Below are 24,780 nucleotides of genomic sequence, written 5' to 3' on the forward strand. Positions count from 1 at the left end.
CTGTTAGCTGACGTTTGACTTCCCAGCCTCCCTCCGGAGCTTTCTTCTCAGCCCGGAATTCTGCGTCCTTGGACTGGAAAGCAGCCTAGCTTCTGTGGCCCCCTGCTTAGTGGGCCTCCTTTAGCTCAGCCTCTTGGCGCCCTCTGTAAATAAATAGTTATGTCACCGTCCCCTTGGAGCATTAGTGGTGGTGGTGGTTTGTACCCCACTTCTGCATCTGAGGTTACTTTTGTTAAGGTTGGATTTCAGGGGCCTCGGTTAGGTGTCTGATTCTTGATCTCGGCTCAAGTCATGATCTCACCACTCATGGGTTCGAGCCCCACGTTGGGCTCTGTGCTGATGGCATGGAACCTGCTTGGGACTCAGTCTCTCTTGCTCTCTGCCCCTCACCCGCTTGTGCGCTCTCTCCCTCGCTCTCTCAAAATAAATAAACTTAAAGAAGTTAGGTTTTTTGAGGAGATCTAAATATCTGACAGACGTTTATAAGACACTTCCTAGATCACACACACTGCTTTGGGGGGTCGTCTCCTTTCTCCCCTCTTCACTCTTCATGATAGTTTTAAATTAACGCGTGTAATATTATTTATCTATGATTCTATACCATTTCATCAGGTAATAAAAATGTGGGAGATTATTTAATTCAGACATACTGTAATCAGTCTGTACTGATGCAGATAAGGCACCATTTATTTTTGGAAGGAAATGACTGATGACAGTTTGTTATTGTTCAAATTGTCTCACTGTAACCAATGCCAAGAGGATTGATTTTTTTTTTTAAATGTCTCACCCCTTCCCCCAGGTAGACATTAAGGATGATGCACGCATTAATGAAATGCCAAGTGGCTGAGCTGAAATGAACCTTCCTCTATCTGATCAAAAGGAAACGTTGGCCTCACACACACTGCACAGGAAAATATAAGTGCAGTTATTTTGATGGCAATAGTTATTGTTAAAATACGTCGCACTGGACTGATTTGCAGGAGAGCTAGACAGAGCGTTAGACTCCGTGCACATAAGGACTCCATCCAGCTGATTCTGGAAGAGCTGTGCTTTTTCTTCTGTCTCCCCAAGATTGCTTTTATTCTTCCCCCTTTCTACCCAGAAGACCCGCTCTCCGTGCGTAGAAAGGCCCTACACCATAGATCTTTCTGTAGGCTGCAGGCATCATGCTTTCCATGAGATTACGTCACCTTTTTCCCTATCTGTATCAAAATGATAGGGTAGTCAAGTATACGTTTCTCTAAGAATTTTCAGCAGAAAAAAATTTCTTTTCCAAATACGCTCTGTAAAGGCATCCTACCAGGGTTAGTCATGGCGGTCAGGACGGGAGCCTTGTCAGCATGGGATGTAGGATAACAACTAGAACAAAGCATGATGAGGACAGACTTCCTTCACAAACAACTGCTGTGGGCAGTGGATTCTAGATAGGACACCAGAAGCACAAGCAACAAAAGAAAAAAATAGATACATTGGGCCTCATCAAAATGAAGAACTTTTGTGTGTTAAGGAGACACTATCAAGCAAGTGAAAAGACAACCTATGGAGTGGGAGGAGACATTTGGAAATCTGATAAAGGTTTAATATCCAGAAAAGATACAAAGAACTTCTATAACTCCACAACAAAAAGACCACTCAATTACAAAATGATCAAAGGACTCGGATAGATATTTCTCTAAAGAAATAAACAAATTGCCAATAAGCACATGAAAAGATGCTCGTCATCAGTCATTAGGAAAAGGCAAATCAGAAGCAGAATGAGATAGCGTCTCTCACCTACTACAATAGCTATAATCGGTAAAATGGGAAGGATGTGGCGAACTTAGAACCCTTGTATGCTGCTGCTGGGAATATAAATCAGTTCAGCCAGAAGGGCAAACAGTTTGGTGGTTCTTCAAATGCTAAACATAGAATTACCACGTGACCCAGCAATTTCACTCCTAGGTGTGTGTCCCAAGGAACCCTAACCTGGGATTAGAACAAATACTTGAATGTTAATGTTCATCACAGCATTACAACAGCCAAGGGTCCGAACACCCCAGGTGTCCATCCGCAGATGAATGGATAGACAAAATAGGGCCTATCTATCTATTTATGCAGTTGAATATTATTCAGCCTTAAAAAGGACAGAAATTCTGACACATGCCACAACATGGATGAATCTCAAACACATTATGCCGGATACAAAAGGATAGATATTGTGTGATTCCACTTACACAGATTATCCAGCAAATTTATTGAGACAGAAAGTAGAATAGGATACCATGGGGTGGGGAGAGGAGAGAATAGGAAATTATTATTTAATGGTCGCAGAGTTTCTGTTTGGGGTGCTGAAAAAGTTTTGAAACCCTAACCCTACGGCAGTGGTTACACAACATCGTGAACGTAATGACTGCCATTGAAGTACACACTTAAAAATGGTGGAAACGGGGGCGCCCGGGTGGACATCTGACTTTTGATTTTGGCTCAGGTCATGACCCCAGGGTCGTGGGATCAAGTCCTGAGTCGGGCTCCCGCTCAGGGTGGAGCCTGCTTAAGATTCTCTCTCTCCCTCCGCCCTTCTCCCCTGTCACGTGCGCTGTGTCTGTCTCTCTAAAATAGAACAAAAACAAACGAATGGTCAAAATGGCAAATTTTGTTACATACTTTTTAACCACAATTGAAAAAAATATGCCACAAACCATCGAGTTGTACATTTTAAATGAATTAGTTATGTGGCGTGTGGATTATATCTCAATATGACTGGTAAAACCCAAGTAGTATGGATATTTCAATGGACCTAGTTGACTGTGGATACGCTCATGTCCGTCGTGGAAAGCTCGACCCCCGCCAACCCCACTCTTCTACTTCAGCCCTGCTTCCTGGGCAGTACAGACGGTGGGAAGCTTTGCTTAATCTTCATCCAGATAAAATAAAGGCTCCAGAGATCTACCTGGAGAAACTTCTATTCCATCCAAACACCTACGTCCCTCAATCATTCATTCAGCAGAAGGCAGGGGAAGGAGCAAGGCCAAGTCTGTATGGTTCCTGCAAGTCATTATATGTTAAATTGCATGGAATGACTAAAATCCGTTTTCCCCATAATTACAGCTCCAAGTACGTTCAAATCAATGTTGAAATAGCCACGCTTGGATTCCCTGCTTTTGTACTGAAGTTAAAGGTTTCAAGGAATGTGAAGTGGTTTTGGATGACGAGTGGCTCACGGACGATTCTTCCTAATTGCGACTGAGTTCTTTATATCGACAGTGGGGTTTAATTGAAACCAAAATGAAACTGCTACAGGAAAAATGATTTAATATGATAACAATTTATTCTTGTTAGTTTTTAAATTGAAAGCAATTGCTGCTTCTCAGCTGATTAAAATTCTCAAGTGTGCTTTAATTAAGAGAAACCTCCTAACTCCAAACTGGGCTAATTGAAAGTAGTTTTTAATGTTTCTTCCTGCTTTACTTGGACAGTGTATAAATTAATTTATATCTAATTAAGAAAATAAAAGGTTTCGGTTTGAATGTGTCATTCAAATGACGCGACTTCTGGCTTTCCAAATGCAGGACCGATGGTGATATTTACGAGCCCCAGGTTGGCAGAAACATTTTTCTGTGGAACCTTATGTGCTGTTAAGGTCACACTTTGGGTGGCAGGCAGCTTTCTGGAATTTTTTTCCTAATTTTGTTGTCATATTGTTGTCTAAGGGGAACAAAGAACACATGCTATGCCGTGGGCCCTTTGTAATTAAGTTTCTCTGTGTTCTAGCTGATTCCGTCGAGTGTTTCTCCCTCTCTCTCTCTCTCTCTCTCTCTCTCTCTCTCTCTTGCTCGTTCTCCCGCTCTCTCCCTGCACAGCCTAACTTTTCGACTCTTAGGAGCTCTGCAAAAGTTCTCTCCACGGTTACTCATCACGCCCTCCCACACCATCTACCCACTTGCACATTAAAAATCCTGAAATAGGGTAAAGTCATTTATCTCTGTATTTAAAAAACCACACACACACACACACCCCATGACAATCGTGGTATCAGGGATTCTAACTGGGACAAAAGTCTGTGCCTTTTTAACACAAAGGTCTGCTTTCAGTTAAGTAAGGGGTCTTTTCAATATGTGGATTTTTTTTTTTTTTTAAGTCTGGCACTTGGAGTATTCAGATCATCGCAGTTCTCGTTACTCTGAGGAAAATGTAATTGCAGAATCTCTATAATCTGTCATTCTGGAGGTTTAGATCAGTTTAGTGGGTTTCGCCACCTTTTCAAGTGCTGCACTGGAAAAAAATGAACCATTTTGGGTAGAAGCCTTTGAAACTTTGCTTGAAAATGATGTATGTCACCGTGACTCCCAAATCAGAGCAGACTCATATCGCTGACCCTTTTCTGGATAGAAGTAAATGGAACTTCTGTGTCAGGCACCGTCCTGAACATTTTGCCTGGGTTATTGTAGTTAAGCCTCCGTACGTCCCGGTGAGGGGCTGATGGTAATCCTCGCTGAATATATAAGGGAAAAAAATGTCAGGTTACATCATGAGGCCTCTGAACACGGAGAGAACGGGGGGTGGGGGGGGGCGAAGCTGATCCCAGGGTGGTACTGTTCTCTTGATTTCTGAAGTTGAAGGTTCTAACTCTGGAGTAGTCTCTTAAATCCCGATGATTGGAGGTTTTTATCATTTACAGTCGTTTTTGTTTGTTATGCTGAAGTACCTCGTCATTGGCTAATACTCCAGATAAGTGAGGTTTAGCACCTTGTATCAAGCAAGAAGAATAAACTGCTTTCAAGTGAAAGATTGAGAGGCAACCTTATTAGTAAGTTGCAGTCACTGAACTCTGGAGGCTTTATCTTCTGTGATGTATTCCCAGCTACCGTTTCATCATTCTTTAAAATGTTTTCATGATTTTGTGCCATTTTAAAAAGCTTATGTTTGTAATGTGCTTTCTTTGATAATATTTCAAGCATTTGCTTTTGTTTTTTAAATGTTTATTTTTGAGAGAGAGAGGGAGGGAGGGAGAGGGGGAGAGAGAGAGGGACAGAGAATCAGAAGGAGGCTCGGTGCTGTCCGCACAGAGCCGGACCCGGGGCTCGAACCCACGAACTGTGAGATCGTGACCTGAGCCGAAGTCAGATGCTCAACCCACTGAGCCCCCAGGCGCTCCCAAGCATTTGCTTTTTGCCAGTGTTTAGATTCCTCTGGTTTCCTCTCTCTCTCTCCTCCTCCTCTCTGCACTTCCTGTGCCATAGGTTAGAAGGCACAGGGCATGAGAGTCCCTTAGATCTAAGTTGATCATAAAGGAATTTCTTCCTTTACAGGGTTTCTTTCTGGCATAAACTTTTCAGCAGCAGGTGTTTTCTGCTGGCTCCCCTGTGTGTGTGTGTGTGTGTGTGTGTGTGTGTGTGTGTGTGCGTGCACGTGCGTGCATACTTGTGCGTGTTCTACCATACGGATTTTATTAGGTATTTAGGGCGGAGAGGAAGCGTGTTAGTTCGGGCCGCCCGGGGAAACAGACCAACTCCAATCAGAGCCAGTTGTGGGGGTGTGAGCACAGAGAGAGAGAGACAGAGAGAGGCAGACTCACTTTAAGGAGTTGGCTCACGTGATTGTGGGGGTTGGCAAATCTAAAGTTTGTAGGGCAGGCTGGAAGTTCAGGCAAACACTAGTGTTTGCAGTCTCAGAGTCCAAATTTTGTAGGGCAGCAGGCTGGAAACTTGGGCAGGGTTTCTGTGTTGCCGTCTTGAGAATTCCTCCTTGGAGGAAACCTCAGTCTTTGCCCTCAAGGCCTTTGACTGATTGGACGAGGCCCACCACATTTACGGAAGGTCCTCCGTTTTACCCAGAGTCGCCTGATTTAAATGTCCATCGCATCTAAAATGTACCTTCACAATAACATCTAGCCTGATGTGTGACAAAACAGCTGGGCACCACGGCCTAGCTCTCCTGGGAAGAAAGGAAAACAGTTTAGGAAAATATCTATCAGTTAGTAACAGTGGGTGTGACAGACGAGGGAGAGGCCTCTCTGCGTCTGGGATTTGGTCTTCTCGATCAACCTCCCATATTCCTTTACAGATGAGGATCCCACACAGCTTGCCAGATTCGAAAGACAGAAGGTCTTTTCAATGTCAGAAGAATGCCTTTTGGCTTTCTAAAGTGTATATTGTGAGCATTATAGGCAATTCGTACTTTTATTTATTTATTTATTTATTTTTTATTTTTTTATGTTTATTTTATTTTTTTTAGTTTTTTTTAATGTTTTATTTATTTTTGAGACCAAGAGAGACAGAACATGAACAGGGGAGGGGCAGAGAGAGAGGGAGACACAGAATCCGAAGCAGGCTCCGGGCTCCGAGCTGCCGCACAGAGCCCGACATGGGGCTCGAACTCACGGACTGTGAGATCATGACCTGAGCCGAAGTCGGACGCTCAACCGACGGAGCCACCCAGGCGCCCCATGTGTTTATTTATTTTTGACAGAGAGAGACAGAGCATGAGTGGGGGAGGACAGAGAGAGAAGGAAACACAGCATCCGAAGCAGGCTCCAGGCTCCGAGCCATCAGCCCAGAGCCCGACGTGGGGCTTGAACTCACGGACCGCGAGATCGTGACCTGGCTGAAGTCAGACGCTTGACCGACTGCGCCCCCCGGGTGCCCCTGTTCTCTTCCGTTTCTCCTCCCCGTCGTCACCTCCCCATATTCACGCACTGCTGGGGTGGCGTCAGGGTGGGAGAGGAGACACGAAAGAAAACAATCTGGTGTCTGTATTCCACGGGCACAGACACTGGTCCGTGGTTAAAAACAAAATAAAGAGTGTCATGGCCCAGAATACTGAGCCAGTTTTTTTAAAGTAGAGAATAAGAATTGATAGGAAAGCAACACGAGTAATGGCGAGTAATGGCGACGTGTGAAGGGGTACGAATAGGGAAAGGTTACAATGTGTCTTGGCATTTTTGAAACGGATTCTTCATTGCAGGATTGTAGCTCAGTGCATGTTGAGGCCTCGATAGGGCAGGATAGCTCAGATTGGGTGCTGATCAGATATGTCACCTCATGTAATCCCTGCAACCTCCCCGTCATCTAGGGATTTTAGATGCCACGCCACACCGGAGTTTCAGTAACTTGTCCGGGGCGCTCCAGGTTTGTCTGATTCTTAAGATTCGTCTACGCTTGATCAGTACCCAACACATCGCTCCCATGCTAAGCAGGGCACGGGCCCACGGCCCGTCTGCACTCAGAGGTTCTTCTGATTATTACCCACATAGCATTGCTTTTGACTTTTTGCACTTTGATGCTTATCCAGCCCATGTCGTCCTTCACACCTCATCGGAGGGTTCACGCCGCTGGCCGTGAAGCTCACGTGAACAAGGCTATTACAAGAGGACGGGAGGCCAGTACTGATCACCATGGTCTTGCCCCAGGGATGGTATCTGGTCAAGGTGGGGGACAAGGGGCAGGGCTGACTCATGTGCAGATATAACTGGAGGGGTCCTGAACCCCCTCTTGTGGAAAAGACCCATGTGCTTCTTGGATCTTCTGGCTCAAGTGACTTTTTTCCCCCTCTCTGTTCCTCGTCCTTCCTTCACAGTAGACCATTGTCTCCTCCAGGAAGGCAGGCTATTTGCATGTGAACTGCAGCCGGTTTTATGTCTGACATGGACGTGAGCCGCTGTGGTGGGAGGAGAAGGAGGCTAATACAGATGGGCAACCCAGGACCACGTCTGGAGAATCGTCAAGTGCCTTTACTGTGTTTGCGGGAATGGGCAGGTTTCGGGCCAGATGCAGGCTCTGGGATTTAGACTCGAGGGTTGCTATCAGGGTGAATTCTGCCCCAGTTTCTTTTCTGCCTGTGTAACTTCTAAGTTAACATTTTGTTATGCCATCGTAGAGTAAGAAAACCTCCAAATTACTACAGTTATGTGGTCTATAAATGTAGTTGGTTTTCTTACGTAGCCGATTTATCAATGTAGCAAACACACACGTAACAACACACAGTGTGTACGTATATGTCTGTATATTATCGGAGAAGCAGGCTCAGTGTATTCTTCTGATGGTTTTATTGGTCACTTTTCTAATATTTAATTAATATATGTAACTTATTTTAGGGAAAAGCAGCCTTAATTTTTGTGTGATGATTCCACTGTCGACAGTCCACTTCACTACAGAGAAGTGTGCAAATACATGTGGATCCTAAAGGCAGAAGGGCAGTGGTGGTGTTTATTCTTTATTATTTACTGATTTTGTGGGGCACCTCGGTGCCTCAGTCGGTTGAGTGTCTGACTTGACTTAGGCTCAGATCGTGATCTCATGGTTCGTGGTTTTGACCCCTGCGTTGGGCTCTGTGCTGACAGCACGGAGCCTGCTTGGGATTCTCTCTCTCCCTCTCTCTGCGTCCCTTCCCTGCTCATTCTCACCCTCTCTCTCGAAATAAATATAAATTTAAAAAAGATTGATTTTGCGAGCAATTTTGAGAAAGAAAACTAAAGCTGGATGTATCACAATTCCAGATTTCAAGGTATATTTCAAACCTGTAGTCATTAAAACAGTATAATACTGAGTAGACCTACAGATCAATGGAACAGAAGAGAAAACCCAGAAATCAACCCACATTATATGGTCAGTTACTCTTTGACAAAGCAGGAACAAATATTCCATGGCAGAAAGATAGTTTCTTAAACAAATGGTTTTGGGAAAACGGGACATCTACATGCAAAAGAATGAAACTGGACCCCTTTCTTAACACCATACAGAAAAAACAAAACAAAACAAAACTCAAAATGGATGAAAGACCTAAATGTGAGACCTGAAACCATGAAAATCCTAGAAGAAACCACAGGTGGTAATGTCTCTCACATGGGCCATAGCAAAATTTTTCCAGATATGTCTCCTGAGGCCAGGGAAATAAAAGCAAAAATAAACTGTTGGGACTGCATCCAAATAAAAAGCTTCTGCACAGCAAAGGAAACAGTCAACAAACTAAAAGGCAAACTGCCGAATGGGAGAAGATATTTGCAAATGACATATCTGATAAAGGGTTAGTATCCAAAGTATATAAAGAACTTCTACAACTCAGTATCTCCCAAACCAATAATCCGATTAAAACCGGCAGAAGACAGGGAGATACTTCTCCAAAGAAGACATCCAGAGGGCCAATAGACACATGAAAAAGTGCTCAGTGCCACTCACCATTAGGGAAATGCGTATCAAAAGTACAATGAGGTTATCGCCTCGCACCTGTCAGAGTGGCTAAAATCAAATACACAAAACAACAAATGTTGGCGAGGATGTAGAGAAAAGTAGGAACCCTGCTGCACTGTTGTTGGGAATGCACACTGGTGCAGCCACTGTGGAAAACGATACGGGAGTTCCTCAGAAAGTTGAAAACAGAGCTACCCCACGATCCAGTAATTGAACTCCTGGGTATTTACTCAGTACAAAAACACTAAATCCAAGGGATACATGTACCCGGTGTTCATAGCAGCACTATTTACAATAGCTAAATTAGGGAAGCAACCCATGTGTCCATCGGTGGATGAATGGATAGCGAAGGCGTGGTATGAATATACAATGGAATATTATTCGGCCACAAAAAAGAATGAAATCTTGCCATTTGCAACAACAGGGTTGGAGCTAGGGTATGATGCTAAATCGGAATAAGAGAGAGACAAATACCGTATCATTTCACTCGTGTGTGGAACTTAAGAAACAAATGAAGAAAGGAGAAAAGAAACCCCCAAAGTGACTCTTAACTATAGAGAACACACTGATGGTTACATGAGGGGAGGTTGGGCGGGGGGTGGGGGACATCAGTGATGGAGATTAAAGAGTACACGTATCCCGACGAGCCCTGAGGAACGTACGGAAGCGCTGACTCTCTATATCATACGCCCGAAACTAACAACACTGTGTGTTGACTGTATTGAAATTAAAATGGGAAAAGATGAATCCTGTGTTTGACTGACGCTTCCCTTGGCTTAGTCACATGTGCCCTGGGTAGGCTGACCGGTGGGTCCTGGCTGGCCCGGGGCTTTCCCTCTTTCGGCTCAGAGCATCCTATTACTGCGAAACCCCTCGCTCCCAGCAAGCCGGAGGGCTGTCCGTAGGTACCAGACTTGCCAAGGAGCAGGGCTACAGGCTCCCGCTTCCCCTCCCCCTCCCGCCTTCAGTACAGACGGCCGATGGCTGGCCAGATGTAAATTGTTCCTATGGAGTTGAAGAGGTGTGGCATCGCAGTCCATACCGCGGTTCCTAAGGCTGACCCCTTCCCGAAATCGCGGCCCTGCCTCCTTCAGCATTCTGCCATCGCAAGGGGCCCGCTTGCCTGATGGAGTCAGGTGATGCGCAGGGACTCTTCCTTCCAGGGGAACCTGTGCCCTTGCAGGCTTTTGCCGTGCTTGAACCTGTGCTGCTCCAGCATTCCGGTTTGATGCAGACGTAACCGCACGTGGGAAAGCGCATCTGGGGAAAGGTCAGTCTTGTGTTGTTACAAACCCTTCTGGTAGGAAGATACGTTTGCTTGAAGCCACGCCCTTCGCGTTGATTCTAGGCATCTAACACGGGAACGGCACTGACTCATTCTGCATCCACGCGAGAGACGTCTGCCAGTATAATTCAAAAGTAAAATATTTTCAGTAGCATACGTTGAGAAGATGATCTCAGAGAGTTGAATGGCGTTGAGAACTTGTGAAAATACGGGTGGTGCACTATATCGTGTGTGCCTTTTTTTTCTCTGTTGTTTAGGAACCCGCTGGTTCATTTGTGGAGGAAACTGTAGTGCGTTTTGAATTGTGGGACTCGGGAGCAACCGATCGTGATACGTCGCCTGTTGGCGAAATGCATTTGTGCTAGAAGGAAGCTAGTCTTCGGACATTCAGGGGCCGTGTAATAGTTTGCTAGTAGGACACGAATTTGTGCTTGTAGCAATGACATTGCCTCTTCTGGATGTGTTAACCTGTATTTTGTAGTAGTTGCTAACACAAACTTCAGAATCTTCCACAGAAGGCCCACCCCCGTTAGGCTGTCTGCCTGGAGAAAATGCTTCTCCAAAGGGGTGAAACCACTTGGGGAAGAGATGCAATTGTCTTTTAAAGAGTGTTGACTGTGGCTACCAAGGAGCTGCTATCTCCTGAAATCACGCAGTGGCTGTTGAAGGCTGTTTCCTGGGACCTTGTGCTGCCTCCTTGCTGACTATGGTTAGGGGGCTTCGGGCTCTTTGGGACTGGGCCTTGCACTGAAGACAGCACTTATTTTCAGAATAATTTTATAAATTGGTTCCCGGCAGGGTTTCGGGTAAGGAGATTAGACGTGCCAGGCACGGCTTACATTCAGTTCTGCTGACTTGCGTCCCGTGTCGTGCGGATAGGGACAAATGACACAGCTGACCTGGAGAATGCCTTGTGTGCCCTGGGAGGGAAGAACAGAGGAAATGAAGTTCAGGGAACTTACTAGAAAGCCAGTGTTGCCAAACTGCAAATCGGGCGTAAAAACCAAAGGAAGAAAATTGAAGTCTGTGGGTAAAATCCAGGATTACAAAATCTAACGTGAATCAATGAAAATAGGTTTTGCTTTCTTTCTTTCCCTCCACTTTGGTCTTCAGCGTGTGATGCATATGTTCCCCTGCGATGCTGCAGACCCAGGGGGTTAGATCACAGGAACCAGAAAATGAAAGTGACCACAGACGGGGAATGGTGCAAACTCAGGCAGAGGACAGGAGGGAGGGGCCGAGCCAGAGCAGCAGAAAAGTGAAAAGACACTTGAATTTTAGCAAAACACACTGAGTGGTGGGTAAGCTGATAAAATTAACCTGAACTGAATTAAGTCTTGTTCTTATGCCCAAAATACTGCTTTGCTAGAAGAAGTTTCAAGAGACGACTTTAAGTATCCTACGTAAAAGAATATCAGACTCACAAATCTGATGCCGTATCATCGCTTTTTTTTCCTCCTTCTTTTATCAAACCCACAAAGTGATAATATCTCACTGCTTTCATCAGAGCCAGATAATCTTTGCCGTTTGCTTCTGTGTGTCACATATGGAAGATATCCAAACTTCTCTTCATCACTTCGGTATCAGAAACATCCAGCAAGAGTTGGTTGAGAGTGTCTGCATAAAACGTGTTTTTGGAACACTGACACGTAAAATGATAGGTTTCGCCTAATTGTTATGACAGTTAGCTACCTTATCAAATTTGCTTTGTCTTAAAATAATGAATGGGGTGAGGCTATTTATTTTCTATGTATTTTTGCAAATTCCGCCCAATGGATTTAACATTTTGCTTGGATTCCTGTTTCATCCCATTCTTGACAATGAACAGTTCCCACGCTTAGCATTCCTTGTTTCTGTTTCATCAGGAGACTCCCCGAGTCTGCGCAGGGGTTTTAACGTGTTCTCCATCCCGCTTCATTTAATTCAGATAGTTAGCGAGTGCCTCCTGTGTGCCAGAAACTCTTCTAGGTGCTGGAAATAGAACAGTGAACAGAGGAAGGCAAGTCTCGGTTCCAGAGACAAGATCGGAGAACACCTGATAATGGCTTGGTGGTTTGGTGTGTTGGGGGAAAACCCACTGGAATGGGTCACGGCGAGTCTTGAAGGACAAGTAGGAGTTAACCAGCAGGTGGGGAAGAAGGGGGGTGGGAGGGAGGGTGTCCTGCAAGAGTCAAGGCCAGGCACGAGACACGCGCACGACCTACCCGTGGACGCACGACCTACCATGGAGGTCCGGGCGCTTGGAGTTTATAGTAGGGAGCTGAGTGGTGGGGGGGGGGTGAAGCTGAAGAGGTGATTTGGGATCAGATATTTAGAAGCCATATTGACATTTATTTATTTATTTTTGTATGTACCAGAGATGCGCTTTGTTTTTAAATTTTTATTCAATATATTTGAGCTAAAAAAAAATGCCACAAAAAGCCCATCGCTCATTTCTCACCCCTACCCCTCTGCCTGTTGCAACCTCCAGTCGGTTCTCTGTATCTATGAGTTTGTTGGAGTTTTTGTTTTCAGACTCCACATATAAGAGAGATCCTGTTGTACTTCTCTTTCTCTGATTTAATTCTCTTAGCAAAATGCCCTTGAAGTCCATTCGTATTATTACAGATCGCAAGATGACTTTTTTTTTTTAAGGCTGAGTAATATTCCATTGTGTATATGCACCACAATTTCTTTACCTATTCACCCACCCGTGGACACTTAGGTTGTCTCTGTATCTGGGCTGTTGTAAACATTGTCGCAGTGAATATAGGAGTGCAGACGTATTTTTTGTTTTCTTTCGATAAAAACCCAGAAGTAGGATTTCTGTAGCATATGGTAGTTCTATTATTTTTAATCTTTTTGTAGGTATTATTTTTAGGTTTATCTGTTTATTTTGAGAGAGAGAGAGAGAACATGATCAGGGAGGGCAGAGGTAGAGGGAGGGAGAGAATCCCAAGCAGGCTGCACGCTGTCAGCACAGAGCCCGATGCGGGATTTGTCTCGCAAACCGTGAGATCATGACCTGAGCCGAGATCAAGAGTCAGATGCTCAACTGACTGAGCCACCCAGACGTCCCTGTTTTTAATGTTTTGAGGAATTTCCATACTGTACTTCATCATAGTTGCACCAGTTTACATTCCACAAAGGTTTTTTTTCCTCTCTGTCTCTGTCATTGTCAACGGTTGTTATTTCTTGTCTTTTTGATAATAGCTGTTCTAATGAGTGTGAGGTCATATCTCACTGTGGTTTTGATTTGTGTTTCCCTGACAGTTAGCAAGGTTGAGCATCTTTTCATGTATCTGTTGCCCATCTGTCTATCTTCTTTGGAAAATGTGTGTTCAGATCTTCTGCCCATTTATTAATCAGATTGTTTTTGCTATTGGGTTGTAGGAGTTCTTTGTATAGTTGAGATATTAATCCCTTACGGGATACATGATTTGTAAATATCTTCTCCCATTCAGTCGGTTGCCTTTTCATTTTCTTGATGGTTTCCTGGCAGTGCAGAAGTATTTTAGTTTGACATAGTCCCACTTATTTATTTTTGCTTTTGTTGCCTTGCTTTTGGTGTCAGATTTAAAAATATCCTGAGACTGACGTCAGGGGGCTTACCACCTGTGTTTTCTTCTAGGCGTTTTATGGTTTTAGGTCTTATGTTCAAGCCCTCGAGTTAAGTTTTGTCTATGATGTAAGACAGTGGTCCAGTTTCATTCTGTTGCATGTACGTGGCTGTCCAGTTTTCCCAACACCATGTGTTGAAGAGCCTGTCTTTTCCCCATTGTATGTTCTTGGTTCCTTTGTCATAAATCAGTGGACTATATGCATGGGTTTAGTTATGGGCTGTCTGTTCTGTTCCATTGATACATGTGTCTGTTTCTATACCAGCACCATACTGTTTTAATTACTACAGCTTTGTAATATAGTTTGAAAAATAAGGGGTGTGATGCCTCCAGCTTTGCTCTTTATCCTCAAGGTTGCTTTGGCTATTCAGGGTCTTTTGTGGCTCCCTACAAATTTCAGGATTGTTCTACTTCCGTGATAAGTACTCTTGGGGTTTTGATGAAGATTTCATTGAATCTGTATGTTGCTTGGGGTAGTACGGACATTTTAACTATATTAACTTTTCTAACGTGTGAACACAGAGTATCTTTCCATTTATTTGTATTCTCTTCCGTTCCACTCACTGATGTCCTGTAGTTTTCAATGTGCAGTCTTTTGCTTCCTTGGTTGATTTTATTACGTATTTTATTCTTTTTGAGGCAGTGGTAAATGGGACTGTTTTCTTCATCTCTCTGATAATTTGTTATCAGTGTATAGAAACAGCTGATTTTTGTATTCCGATTTTGTATTGTGCACCTCACTGAATTCGCTTATTCTAACAGTTTTTTGATGGAGTCTCTAGGATTTTCTATGTATAGCAGTATGTTATCTGCAAATAGTGACAGTTTTACTTCTTCCTTTCCAACTTGGACGCTTTTTATTTCTTTTTCTTGCCCAGCTGCTCTGGCTGGGCTTCCAAAACTGTGGACATCCTTGTCTGTTCCGGATCTTAGAGGAAAAGCTTTCAGCTTTTAACCATTGAGTATGATGTTAGCTGGGGGCTTGTCATATGTTGTCTTTATCGCGTTGAGGTACATTTTGTCTGTATGTGCTTTGTTGAGAGTTTTCATCATAAATGGATGTTGAATTTCCTCACACTCACTTTCTCCATCTATTGAGATGATCGTATGATTTTTATCCTTCATTTTGTCACTGTGGTGTATCACATGGATTTGTGGATTCTCTTTAAATGCTTATTTATTTTTGAGAGAGAGAGAGCCAAGGAAGGGCAGAGAGAGAGAGGGAGACAGAGGATCTGAAGCAGGCTCTGAACCGACGGCAGAGAGCCTGACGCGGGGCTCGAACTCAGGGACCGTGAGATCGTGACCTGAGCTGAAGTTGGACCCCTAACCTACCGAGCCACCCAGGTGCCCCTGGATTGTTATTAATTCTTGTGGGCTTTTGTTTGTTGAGAGGTTTTTGGTGACTGATGCAGTCTTCTTGCTGGTTCCCATTTTCCATTTCATCATCACTCAGTTTGGTAGGTTGTACGTTTCTAGGAATTTACCCATTTCTTCTTCTAGGTTGTCCAGTTTGTTGGCATAGGATCGTTTATATCTGTCTATTATGCCCCTTTGTATGTCTGTTGTATCAGTTGTAACATCTCTTGCATTTCTGATTTTGAGTACTCTTTTTTCCCCAGTGAGTTTAGCTAAAGGTCTGCCAATTTTGTTCATCTTTTCGACAAACCAGCTATTAGTTTCACTGGTCGCTTCTGTTGTTTTTAATCTCCGTTTCATTTATTGCTGCAGTAGTCTTTGTTACTTTCTTTCTTCTACTAACTTTGGGCTTCGTTCTTTTAACAGTTTCGGCTTCATCTCCAAATGATGAGAATTGGCTAATGGTTTTGAAGGATGGGAGCACGAAGCGTAAAAGTAGCATTTACAAGGATTACTTGGCGTTTGTGAATAATGGTTTGGAGGGGCAGAATTTAAGACCGAGTAGTTAGAGTGGAGAAAGAGTCCAGAAGTGCGTGGGACCCTAAGTGACAGAAGGGATGGGACGAGTGGAAACACTTGAGAGATGCCTGTGTGCCATAGTTAGCACAACTTGGGGCTGTGGCTGCACGTGTCAGAGATGGGAGGGTGGCTGGGAACACAGGACGACTTCCGGGTTTCACGTATGGGCATGGAGAAAAAGGTCCCAGGAGAAGGGCTGGCCTGGGGAGGGAGATGTTGAGTTCAGTTCAAACTGCATCTGAATGTTTGTTGGATAGATGAGTCAAAATAATAAGTGGGTGTTAGCAAATATGGGAGGCTGAGGCTGAAGGGAGGGAACTAAAGGCTGGGGTACAGTTGTTAATTAAAATATTACTATGTCTTTCACTTTCGTATTCCTGTTGAGATGAGGAACTCTCATATGGACTCACTTAGGTAGTTCCACGCTTAGTTGTGGCAAATAATACGTTTTACAACCTCCACTGTATAGTTCTGTGGGCTTCCTCAGCGTCTACGAGTAGGAGATGTCTTGACTGTAATCAACTAAGTTATCAGTTCGTTGGCCAGTGAGTTACCGAGCGTGAAACGTAAATAACAGTCCAAACACACAAAAAGAATATACAACATTACTCTTGAAGAGGCAGCTGCTGCTGGGAAACTAACATTCCCTTCTAGTTCACCATGTGATACGAGGAACAAAAACAAAGCGAGAGATTTGGTTTTCAGTTGAAAGGATGCCTGTATGCAGGAAAAGTAGGTATAAAAGAGCCACGATCTCCTACGTAAAGAGGAAATATCGTTTTCTGTTTGAATTTTTAGATGCGTCGTGTGTCAGATTTGATTGCACCTTCAGCTTTAAGCATTGTCTCCGATTGCACGTGTAATCAAGGACTTTGCTGATAGCTCTTGTGTCATTCTTGAATTTATGCCCTACCTGCTAAAATAGTAGGGTTTAGTTTCTGATGTGTGGATGCCTAGGTATTTTTATGGTTATTCATGAAAGAAATAACAGCGAGGCGACTTTCTCTTGCTGGCTGTGTGAGTAGTTTCGTAACGTATGCTTTAAACCAGCGTTCGTCTCGGTGGGACAAAGCCATACAGCTGTACTTCTCACCTCGTCTTCGGATGCGAAGACGGTTTCACAGCATCTGTGGAAGAGGAAAGTGCCCCGGACGTTTATTTACATGGTGGGGTTGGGGAAGGGAATGAAAAGCTCCTCCCCTCAGGTTGCAGTCATTCAGAGAAATAGGGGAAGAACGCAGATTTCACATCAAAAGCTACTTTCTACTCTTCTTGGGGCAACATGGGGCTCATTTGGTCCACTTTCAGATTCAGAGTAGGTCACTTAGCGCGATGCCCTTGTGTGGGCATTCGTTCCTAGTGGTATCGTTCGCATACCGGGTGACTTCCGGAACCCTAAATGAAATTTGTCTTTCACACGTTTACGATGCATGTGTCAGTACTAGGGAAAGGGGGTTATAGGAGCGTGCGGAAGAAGCAGGGAAAGATAGTATCCGATCTTGGAAACCAACTGAAGCTGTCTGCAGCAAATTGTGAGGACGGTATAAATTTCTTTTTTATTTTTATTTTTATTTTATTTAAAAAAAATTTTTTTTAACCTTTATTCATTTTTGAGACAGAGAGAGACAGAGCATGAACAGGGGAGGAGCAGAGAGAGAGGGAGACACAGAATCTGGAACAGGCTCCAGGCTCTGAGCTGTCAGCCCAGAGCCCGACGTGGGGCTCGAACTCACAGACCGTGAGATCATGACCCGAGCCGAAGTCAGACGCTTAACCGACTAAGCCACCCAGGCGCCCCATAATTTTCTTTTTTTAAATGTTTATTTATTTCGACAGAGAGAGAGAGAGAGAGAGAGAGAGAGAGAGAGAGACTGTGTGTGTGCCTGCAAGGGAGGGGCAGAGAGAGAAGGGTGAGAATCCCAAGCAGGCTCTCGATGTCCGTGCAGAGCCCAGTATGAGGCTCGATCTCGTGAACCAAGAGATCGTGACGTGAGCCGAATGAAATCGAGAGTCAGATGCTTAACCGGATGAGACGCCCAGGCCCTCCCAACAGTTTAATTTTCAAACAGAATCAGGCAAGTCTTCATATGGTGGGAAAGAGACTTGAGTTTGAACGAGCGAGGTCGAATAAGCCAAACAGCGCGTGATCTTCGTTACGCCTCGGTGCGTGATCTTTTATTGCGCTCCCAGTCGTACAAAACAAACGTAGCCTGTTCGATCCAAACATTGTGGCAGGCTTTCTTAGACAAACTGGATTAATATTTATCAAGAATTTTCTTCCTGTTGCTTTCAAGGCAATGAACATACGTGATGGCTGCACTTACGGTGCTGATAAGCTAGCGGGTGTTTACTCAAGAGACGAGAAGTTGGTGGTAGAGAGAGGGAGAATCCTACGGGTTAGTATGTGCTGCTTCTGTCTCTTTCCCACGCCCCTCTGGTGGCAGGCTTTCCTCTCCTGCTGCGTTAGAAGGCCTGGGAATCGGGGCTGGCACTCCATAGTGTCCCGTCATCTGGGCCAAGGATTCGACCCCATCAGTGCTGCTCAGGGTCTGTCCTCAAGACTGCCAGGACCACAGGTGATGCAGTTTTCTTGTTCCACCGCGGTGGTGAAGCAGAGGGGTGGGCATGCTGTCGGTCCCGTGTGTCCTGACGGTCGGGACAGACTCCGTCATAATGCAGTAACAGGTGCCCTGAAGATCTCCGTGGTTTAGTGCAGTGGTCCCGTACTTCTCTTTTGCACACAGCTGGCCACTGGGCTGGGTGACGGCCTCAGAGCTGCACATCTTTTGTTTTGGTTGTTCTGTTTGGTTTTTGCTTAGCTAGTATGAGTTGCGAGTTTTGCCCCTGGCAGTGGGAAAGGTGGAGAAACAAACACCCGCATTGCGTTCAGTGGAAAAGAACATGGTTTTAGGAGAGTTACAAGCAGAGCCGGGGGTTAGGAACAGTGTTGGGACTGACTGGAACACTGATGTGGGCCCTCAGCTGTTTGCACGAGAAGACATTTCATTAAAACTTGAAGTTGGAGGGGCGCCTGGGTGGCTCAGTGGGGTGAGCGTCTGACTTCGGCTCAGGTCATGATCTCGCGGTCCGCGGGTTTGAGCCCCGCTCTGTGCCGGCAGCTCGGAGCCTGGAGCCTGCTTCTGATCCTGTGTCTCCTTCTCTCTCTGCCCCTCCCCCTGCTCACCCTATCTCTCTCCCTCAAAATAAATGAACATTAAAAAAAAATAAAAAAAAAACAAGCTTCATTGTCTACACTCAGGCAAGGACGGGGGTGCATAGTGTAACCCTTTCCAGTGAGGAGAAGCTGCTCTTTCTTTGTGGTGATGGGTGTGCACGTCTTTAGGTCCTATTGTCAGCGGATTTCTGGAAGTTAACTTTTTTCTCCATCTAAGTGGAAATAATACTTTGAAAAAAGTGATGTTGCTATTTCCAGGTTGTGAAGCAAGAAAAATAGAAAGTGAGTATAATTATGACAAGGTGGGGGCTCCTGAGTGGCTCAGTGGGTTGAGCATCCGACTCTTGGTTCCGGCTCAGGTCATCATCCCAGGGTCGTGGGATCGAGCCCCGTGTCGGGCTCTGCACTGAGCAAGGAGCCTACTTTGAGATTTTCTCTCTCTTTCCCACCCTCTCTCTCTCTCTCTCTCTCTCTGCCCCTCGCCCCTGCTCACACCCTGTCTAAAATAAAAAATCAGTAAATAAAATAATTATGACAAGGTAACAACAGAATAAATACACTTCCTATTGGAATATCAAGAACGCTATGATGATCATACTTAATTCCAAATACCATTCTGATCTCCTGGGTCCCCACCACTCATATGACCGTTGTTATAGCATAAATGCTCTCAACAGTCTGAATCAACCTGTCTTCGTTGATTGGCCCGGGCTCCTGCGGTCCCCACATATCCTGTGTTTCAGCCACATGACGCCACACCACAGATGCCCCTCTCCAGACCTGACTTACCCTTTGGTCTGTGCTGACCCCTGTCCATTCTTGTCCCTCTGCCTACCCTCAGCTTTCCTCCCACTTGTATATATACCCGGTTCACCTACTACTCTAAGAAATGCTTTTCCATTCCCCCTGTGGTCAGTCGTCAACACAAGACTCCATTTCTCCCCCTCCTTCAAGCTTATGATCATGTGGCTTGCTCTGACCAATAAAATGTGGAAGGAGGTGAGGTGTCTTTAATAGCCAGTTCACGGTTTACCGTGTTCTCTTCCCCTGTCATGGTAGGCAGTGACCTTCCATATGAGGTTTTATTCTGAGTTCTTTTTCTTTTTTTCTTAATCTTTATTTTTGAGAGAGGGAGAGAGAAAGACAGAGTGTGAGTGGGGAAGGAGCAGAGAGAGAGAGGGAGACACAGAATCCGAAGCAGGCTCCAGGCTCCGAGCTGTCAGCACAGAGCCCGACATGGGGCTCGAACTCATGGACCGCGAGATCATGACCTGAGCCGAATTCAGACGCTCGACCGACTGTGCCACCCAGGCACCCCTATTCTGAGTTCTTGAGTGAGAGCCAAGTAGAGGTAAGCCACTAGGACTTCCATGGGCAAGTTGAGTGAGTGCAAATAAATCCCTGGTGTTTTGAGGCACTAAGATGCTGGGATAGTTTGTTACATCGGCAGAACTTAGCCATTACGGCTGATGCTTGCCCCTATCGTGAGTTTCTTTTTCTTCATTGATATTGTAACCATCGACAGCATTTTTGAGAATCTGCTGCGTTCCAGGCTGTGTGTCAGGTGCTTTATCTGTGTTATCTCATGACATCTTTTCAGTAGCCCTTATACAAAGTTCGTTTCATCACTTTTGCACTTGTAGGGACACTGAGGCTTGGAGCTGAAATCGTTTGTTCAGGGTCATGGTGTGTGACCCCAAAGCCTGTACCCCTTCAGACTGCGCCCTCCCTGACTCACGTGGCTACATTGCCCAGCGACCAGTTGTGTGTCCAGCTCTGTACTAGGCCTGAGGATCCAAGCATGAATCAGAAATAGTCCCTGTCCCCAAGAAGATTGGGATTTTGCAGAGAAAGGGAGAAATTTAAGCAAGTTAAGGACAATGAAACGTTAATAAAAGTGATGCAACCTAGTGGGTAGCTGGGAATATTTGGTAGCAAAGTCTCTTTTACTGTAAGGTTGTGGACAAGTTCTCGGTCTCCTGCCCTCCCACCCAACCCATCTGACTTCTGTTTTGTCATTCCTCAGATGGGAGCGGTTTCAACATTTTATAAGTTATAAAATGCAGAAGGGTGCCTGCCTCCAAGTAGCATTAATATGGGATGCACGCAGCGTTTGAAGTTCCTGGAACCAACGGCGTCCAGTACACGGGGCTCCTGTTTGATTTTATTGATTCAGTGGCAGCTTGAGCACAGAGGAAGGAGCCTTCCATTTGAGGGACAAGGAGAAGACTTTGATGGAGGAGGTGACGCTTGGCTCGAGTTCCTAATCAGAAGTAATTTTCCTGTCAGTGGAGATAGGAAAGGGAGGCACATTCCAGGCTAAGGGAGATAGCATGAACAAAATCATGGAAGATTGAGGGAGGCGTAAGAAGCTTATTCTTAGAAAAACGTGGAGGACAGTGGGGGACATGGTGGGAGATGATGTTTCGGCAGGTGTCCTGGGCAGGCTGAGTTGATTGAATTCTGCACAAACCGGAAGGCATCGCGGGACGGGTTAAACCTGTGCCGTGGCTTGCTGGCTGGCCGGCTTGCTTCCTTCTTTTAGTGTAGGTTCTGGAAGTGTGGAAGCAATGCCAAGGGTGGAGTCGGGGGTGGGGGGCGGGGGGGTCCAAGGTGAAGGACAGGAAGCCGGTTAGCAGACTGCCGTAGAGCGATATGATGACGGCTCAAATTAAGGTAGAGGGGACGGGGTGGCAAGAATAGATGTAAACGATGCTAAGGAGTTCCAATTGATAAAGATGTGTTTGTTTCTAAAATTTCACACGTGAGGGAAAGCGGGAGCCCAGGAGAGCTAGCACGTTTTGGATTTGGTGAATGTGAGCCAGAAGTTTGTAATAAAGGTTAGGAATGCAGAAGAGGTTCGTTTTCTGATAGCTTTTTACTACTGTTGACGTTCCTTTCTCGTGTCGTGATTATTCCCTTAGAAAACTCATTGATGTGAACAACGTTCGGCATAAAGGGAGAAATTCCCCTCCCCGTACGTGACCCTGTTAACTGTCCCCCAGTGTCTTAAACCGCGTGTGCGTGTAATGATGGTCTTGAACAGGAAGAGTACAGGTTGCAACGTTCTTTTAAAAATTTTTTTAAATGTTTATTTACTTTCGAGGGTGGGGAGGGGCAGAGAGAAAGAGGGAGACGCAGAATCGGAAGCAGGCTCCAGGCTCCGAGCCGTCAGCACAGAGCCCCACGTGGGGCTTGAACTCAGGAACTGTTGAGATTGTGACCTGAGCCGAAGTCGGACGCTTCACCGACTGAGCCCCCCGGGCACCCCTACAGTGGTACAACTTGTTAATGAAGTCCCAGAGGCCAGGAGGTTGATCGTGCAGGGTCACTTCCTTTAGGTGGCTGCTGGCTCTCTCGAGTGTTCAGTTGAGAAAGGGGGTAACGTGGGTTGCAGAGGTGGGTGGGGCGGCTGTGTGGGCTGGTGGCGGGGGGACTGGTTTGCTGCCCGTGTTTGCTACCACGGCCTGAGACCTCAGCTAGAGTTACTTTCTTGACTGACGTTCCTGTCCCTGGCGAGGCCTATGGAGACAGCCGGGGCCGGGTGAGTGGTGAACAGAGGAAAGGACAGCACAGAAAGTACAGACCGGTCTCAGCCACCTGTTTTGCTCAGCATACCCTGATCGTGGTGTCTGCTTTTAAAAAAAGTATTGATTATAGGGGCCCCTGGGGTGGCTCAGTTGGTTAAGCATCTGACTTCGGCTCGGGTCATGGTCTCACGGTCCATGAGTTCAAGCCCCGCGTCGGGCTCTGTGCTGACAGCTCGGAGCTCGGAGCCTGCGTCAGATTCTGTCTCCCTCTCTCTCTTCCCCTGCCTTGCTCGCTCTCTCTCTCTCTCTCTCTCTCTCTCTCTCAAGTAAACGTTAAAAAAATTTAAAAATATGGATTATAAACGCGATTTTTCTCCTTCATTTTCTGACATCTACCATATAACAACGGTTACTGCAACCAGCATAAAGTTGGATTCAAAACTGCAGTAGTCGTGAGGCTCTTCAGTATGGAACTCTTTATACCGAGAGACTTTGAGAGGAAACCATATAATCATAAAATATCAATAATAAATGAGGCAGGCATGGCAGACCTTACTGGTTATTTAATGCATGGAGAACAAAATAAAAACATCAGAGAACAGCCTGCCTGACTAATCAAGGTGAAGTTTTTTGAAGGACTAAGAAGTTGTCTGTTGGCCAGTTCTTAGTGTAAAAATGTCCGCGAGTGGGGCGTCGAGAGACAAGGACATCTCGAAAGCAGTGACTCTTGTGAAGTGAGTTTGGGCGCTGGGGCAACTGCGTCTTAGAGTCTAGGAGTCTCCTGTTTTTGTGCACTGGCTTCCTCCTTTCTCCTTCCTAGGGCAGTTGGAAGCATCGCGTATTAGAATTCTATTTATGTCACTAAGTGACGTAAAATGCAGCATTACGTAGCAAGCCCTCAGTGAATGTTGGCAAATTATGGGTCGTACAGAACTGTTTGCAAAACAACATATTAATGTTACTGCATTTGAGTAGCTAGGGGGAAAATATCAAAGTCGTATTTACGTACATCTTTGGACAGGAGATTTGGCTAATGTTGCTTTCTGCCTTAGGTGTGTTTCAAGAATTAGTTCCTTATTTGGGGCACAAGCGTGGAGGGAATAGCCTGGGAGCCATATTGGAAATACTTCTGTGTGGTTATACTTGATAACGATCCTGTCCCAGTGAGTAGAGGCAGCGTGGCGAGCCCTGTGGATACGTCTGTGGGCAGATACTCTTCTGTGTCCTTGATGAAGTGGTCTCAAGAGCTTTCTAGAGCATGCGTTGCATGAGTGGCAGGTTTGATGAGGAAATACACGGATGTAGATCTGCCGATGCGAAGCTCCGAGGGACCCAGGGAGAAGGACGCAGCGAGGAAGTCAACGCGCGGGGAGTGTGGTCCCACAGCGGAAGAGGGAGGAGGAAGGCAGCTGTGATTTCGTCACAGTGAGCCCGGCCGGGAAGAGTTGGGATGTTATCAGTTGCGGGACACGTTAGGACATCCACACACGCACACAAACACATGCGTTTTGGCTTTTTAAATAGAAACAAGGACCCTCAGTGGACAACCCACTTTGTCTTTGGATTCAGTTTTTCCTGATCTTGAAACCTCACTTTACAGAGAGCTCATTCACTGCCACTGTCGTAGACAGTCGTGCTTTAGAACTGTGCACTGGCTGGCCTCTCTCTCTCTCTCTCTCTCTCTCTCTCTCTGCGGAGTGGTTAGCATGCTGGAAAAGTCTGCAGGCTCTCTTGGCCGTGGGTCCCCCCGTAGTGCCAAAAACTCGGTGAGTGTCCCCCGGAATCCCTGGAGGGGTGAAGGTGGGTGAGTGTAAGGGGCCAGGTGCCCGTGTGGGTGGGAAGCGTAGACCGAGCCAGACGAAGGCCTCTGAGCGGGCAGGGGCGTGTGACGTGCAGTCTGGCGAAGATTCCAGGCTCGCACTGTGATGTCAGCGGCGCCGAAGAGAACGAGGTCGGACTCCGCCTCGGCAGTTAGAACCTGTTGGAGGGCAGTTGGTGGATCCTGTGAGAGTTGGGCAGGAGAAGTCCCCACCGGTGCCTGCTGTGACTCCGCGTGGGAAGGAGGTGATCTGGGGGCCCGTGCAAGTCT

At 45.7% G+C, this 24,780-nt stretch overlaps 1 protein-coding gene across 6 annotated transcripts in view; it reads left to right on the forward strand.

Moving 5' to 3' along the window:
* PDE10A (phosphodiesterase 10A) overlaps positions 1–24,780 on the forward strand; it is a 608,599-nt gene that overhangs the window by 338,604 nt on the left and 245,215 nt on the right. Inside the window, exon 1 of one of the 6 annotated variants that reach the window (XM_053222002.1) lies at positions 23,052–24,755. The exons of the other annotated variants lie outside the window; for them this stretch is intronic. Within the exon in view, the coding sequence (XP_053077977.1) occupies positions 24,617–24,755 (139 nt within the window). The 5' untranslated portion in view covers positions 23,052–24,616. Of the gene's footprint in view, positions 1–23,051; positions 24,756–24,780 lie in introns of those variants that run through there. 6 annotated transcript variants of the gene reach the window in all.

Source organism: Acinonyx jubatus, chromosome B2, assembly GCF_027475565.1.
Source record: "Acinonyx jubatus isolate Ajub_Pintada_27869175 chromosome B2, VMU_Ajub_asm_v1.0, whole genome shotgun sequence".
In the NCBI taxonomy this organism is placed as follows: Eukaryota; Metazoa; Chordata; class Mammalia; order Carnivora; family Felidae; genus Acinonyx; species Acinonyx jubatus.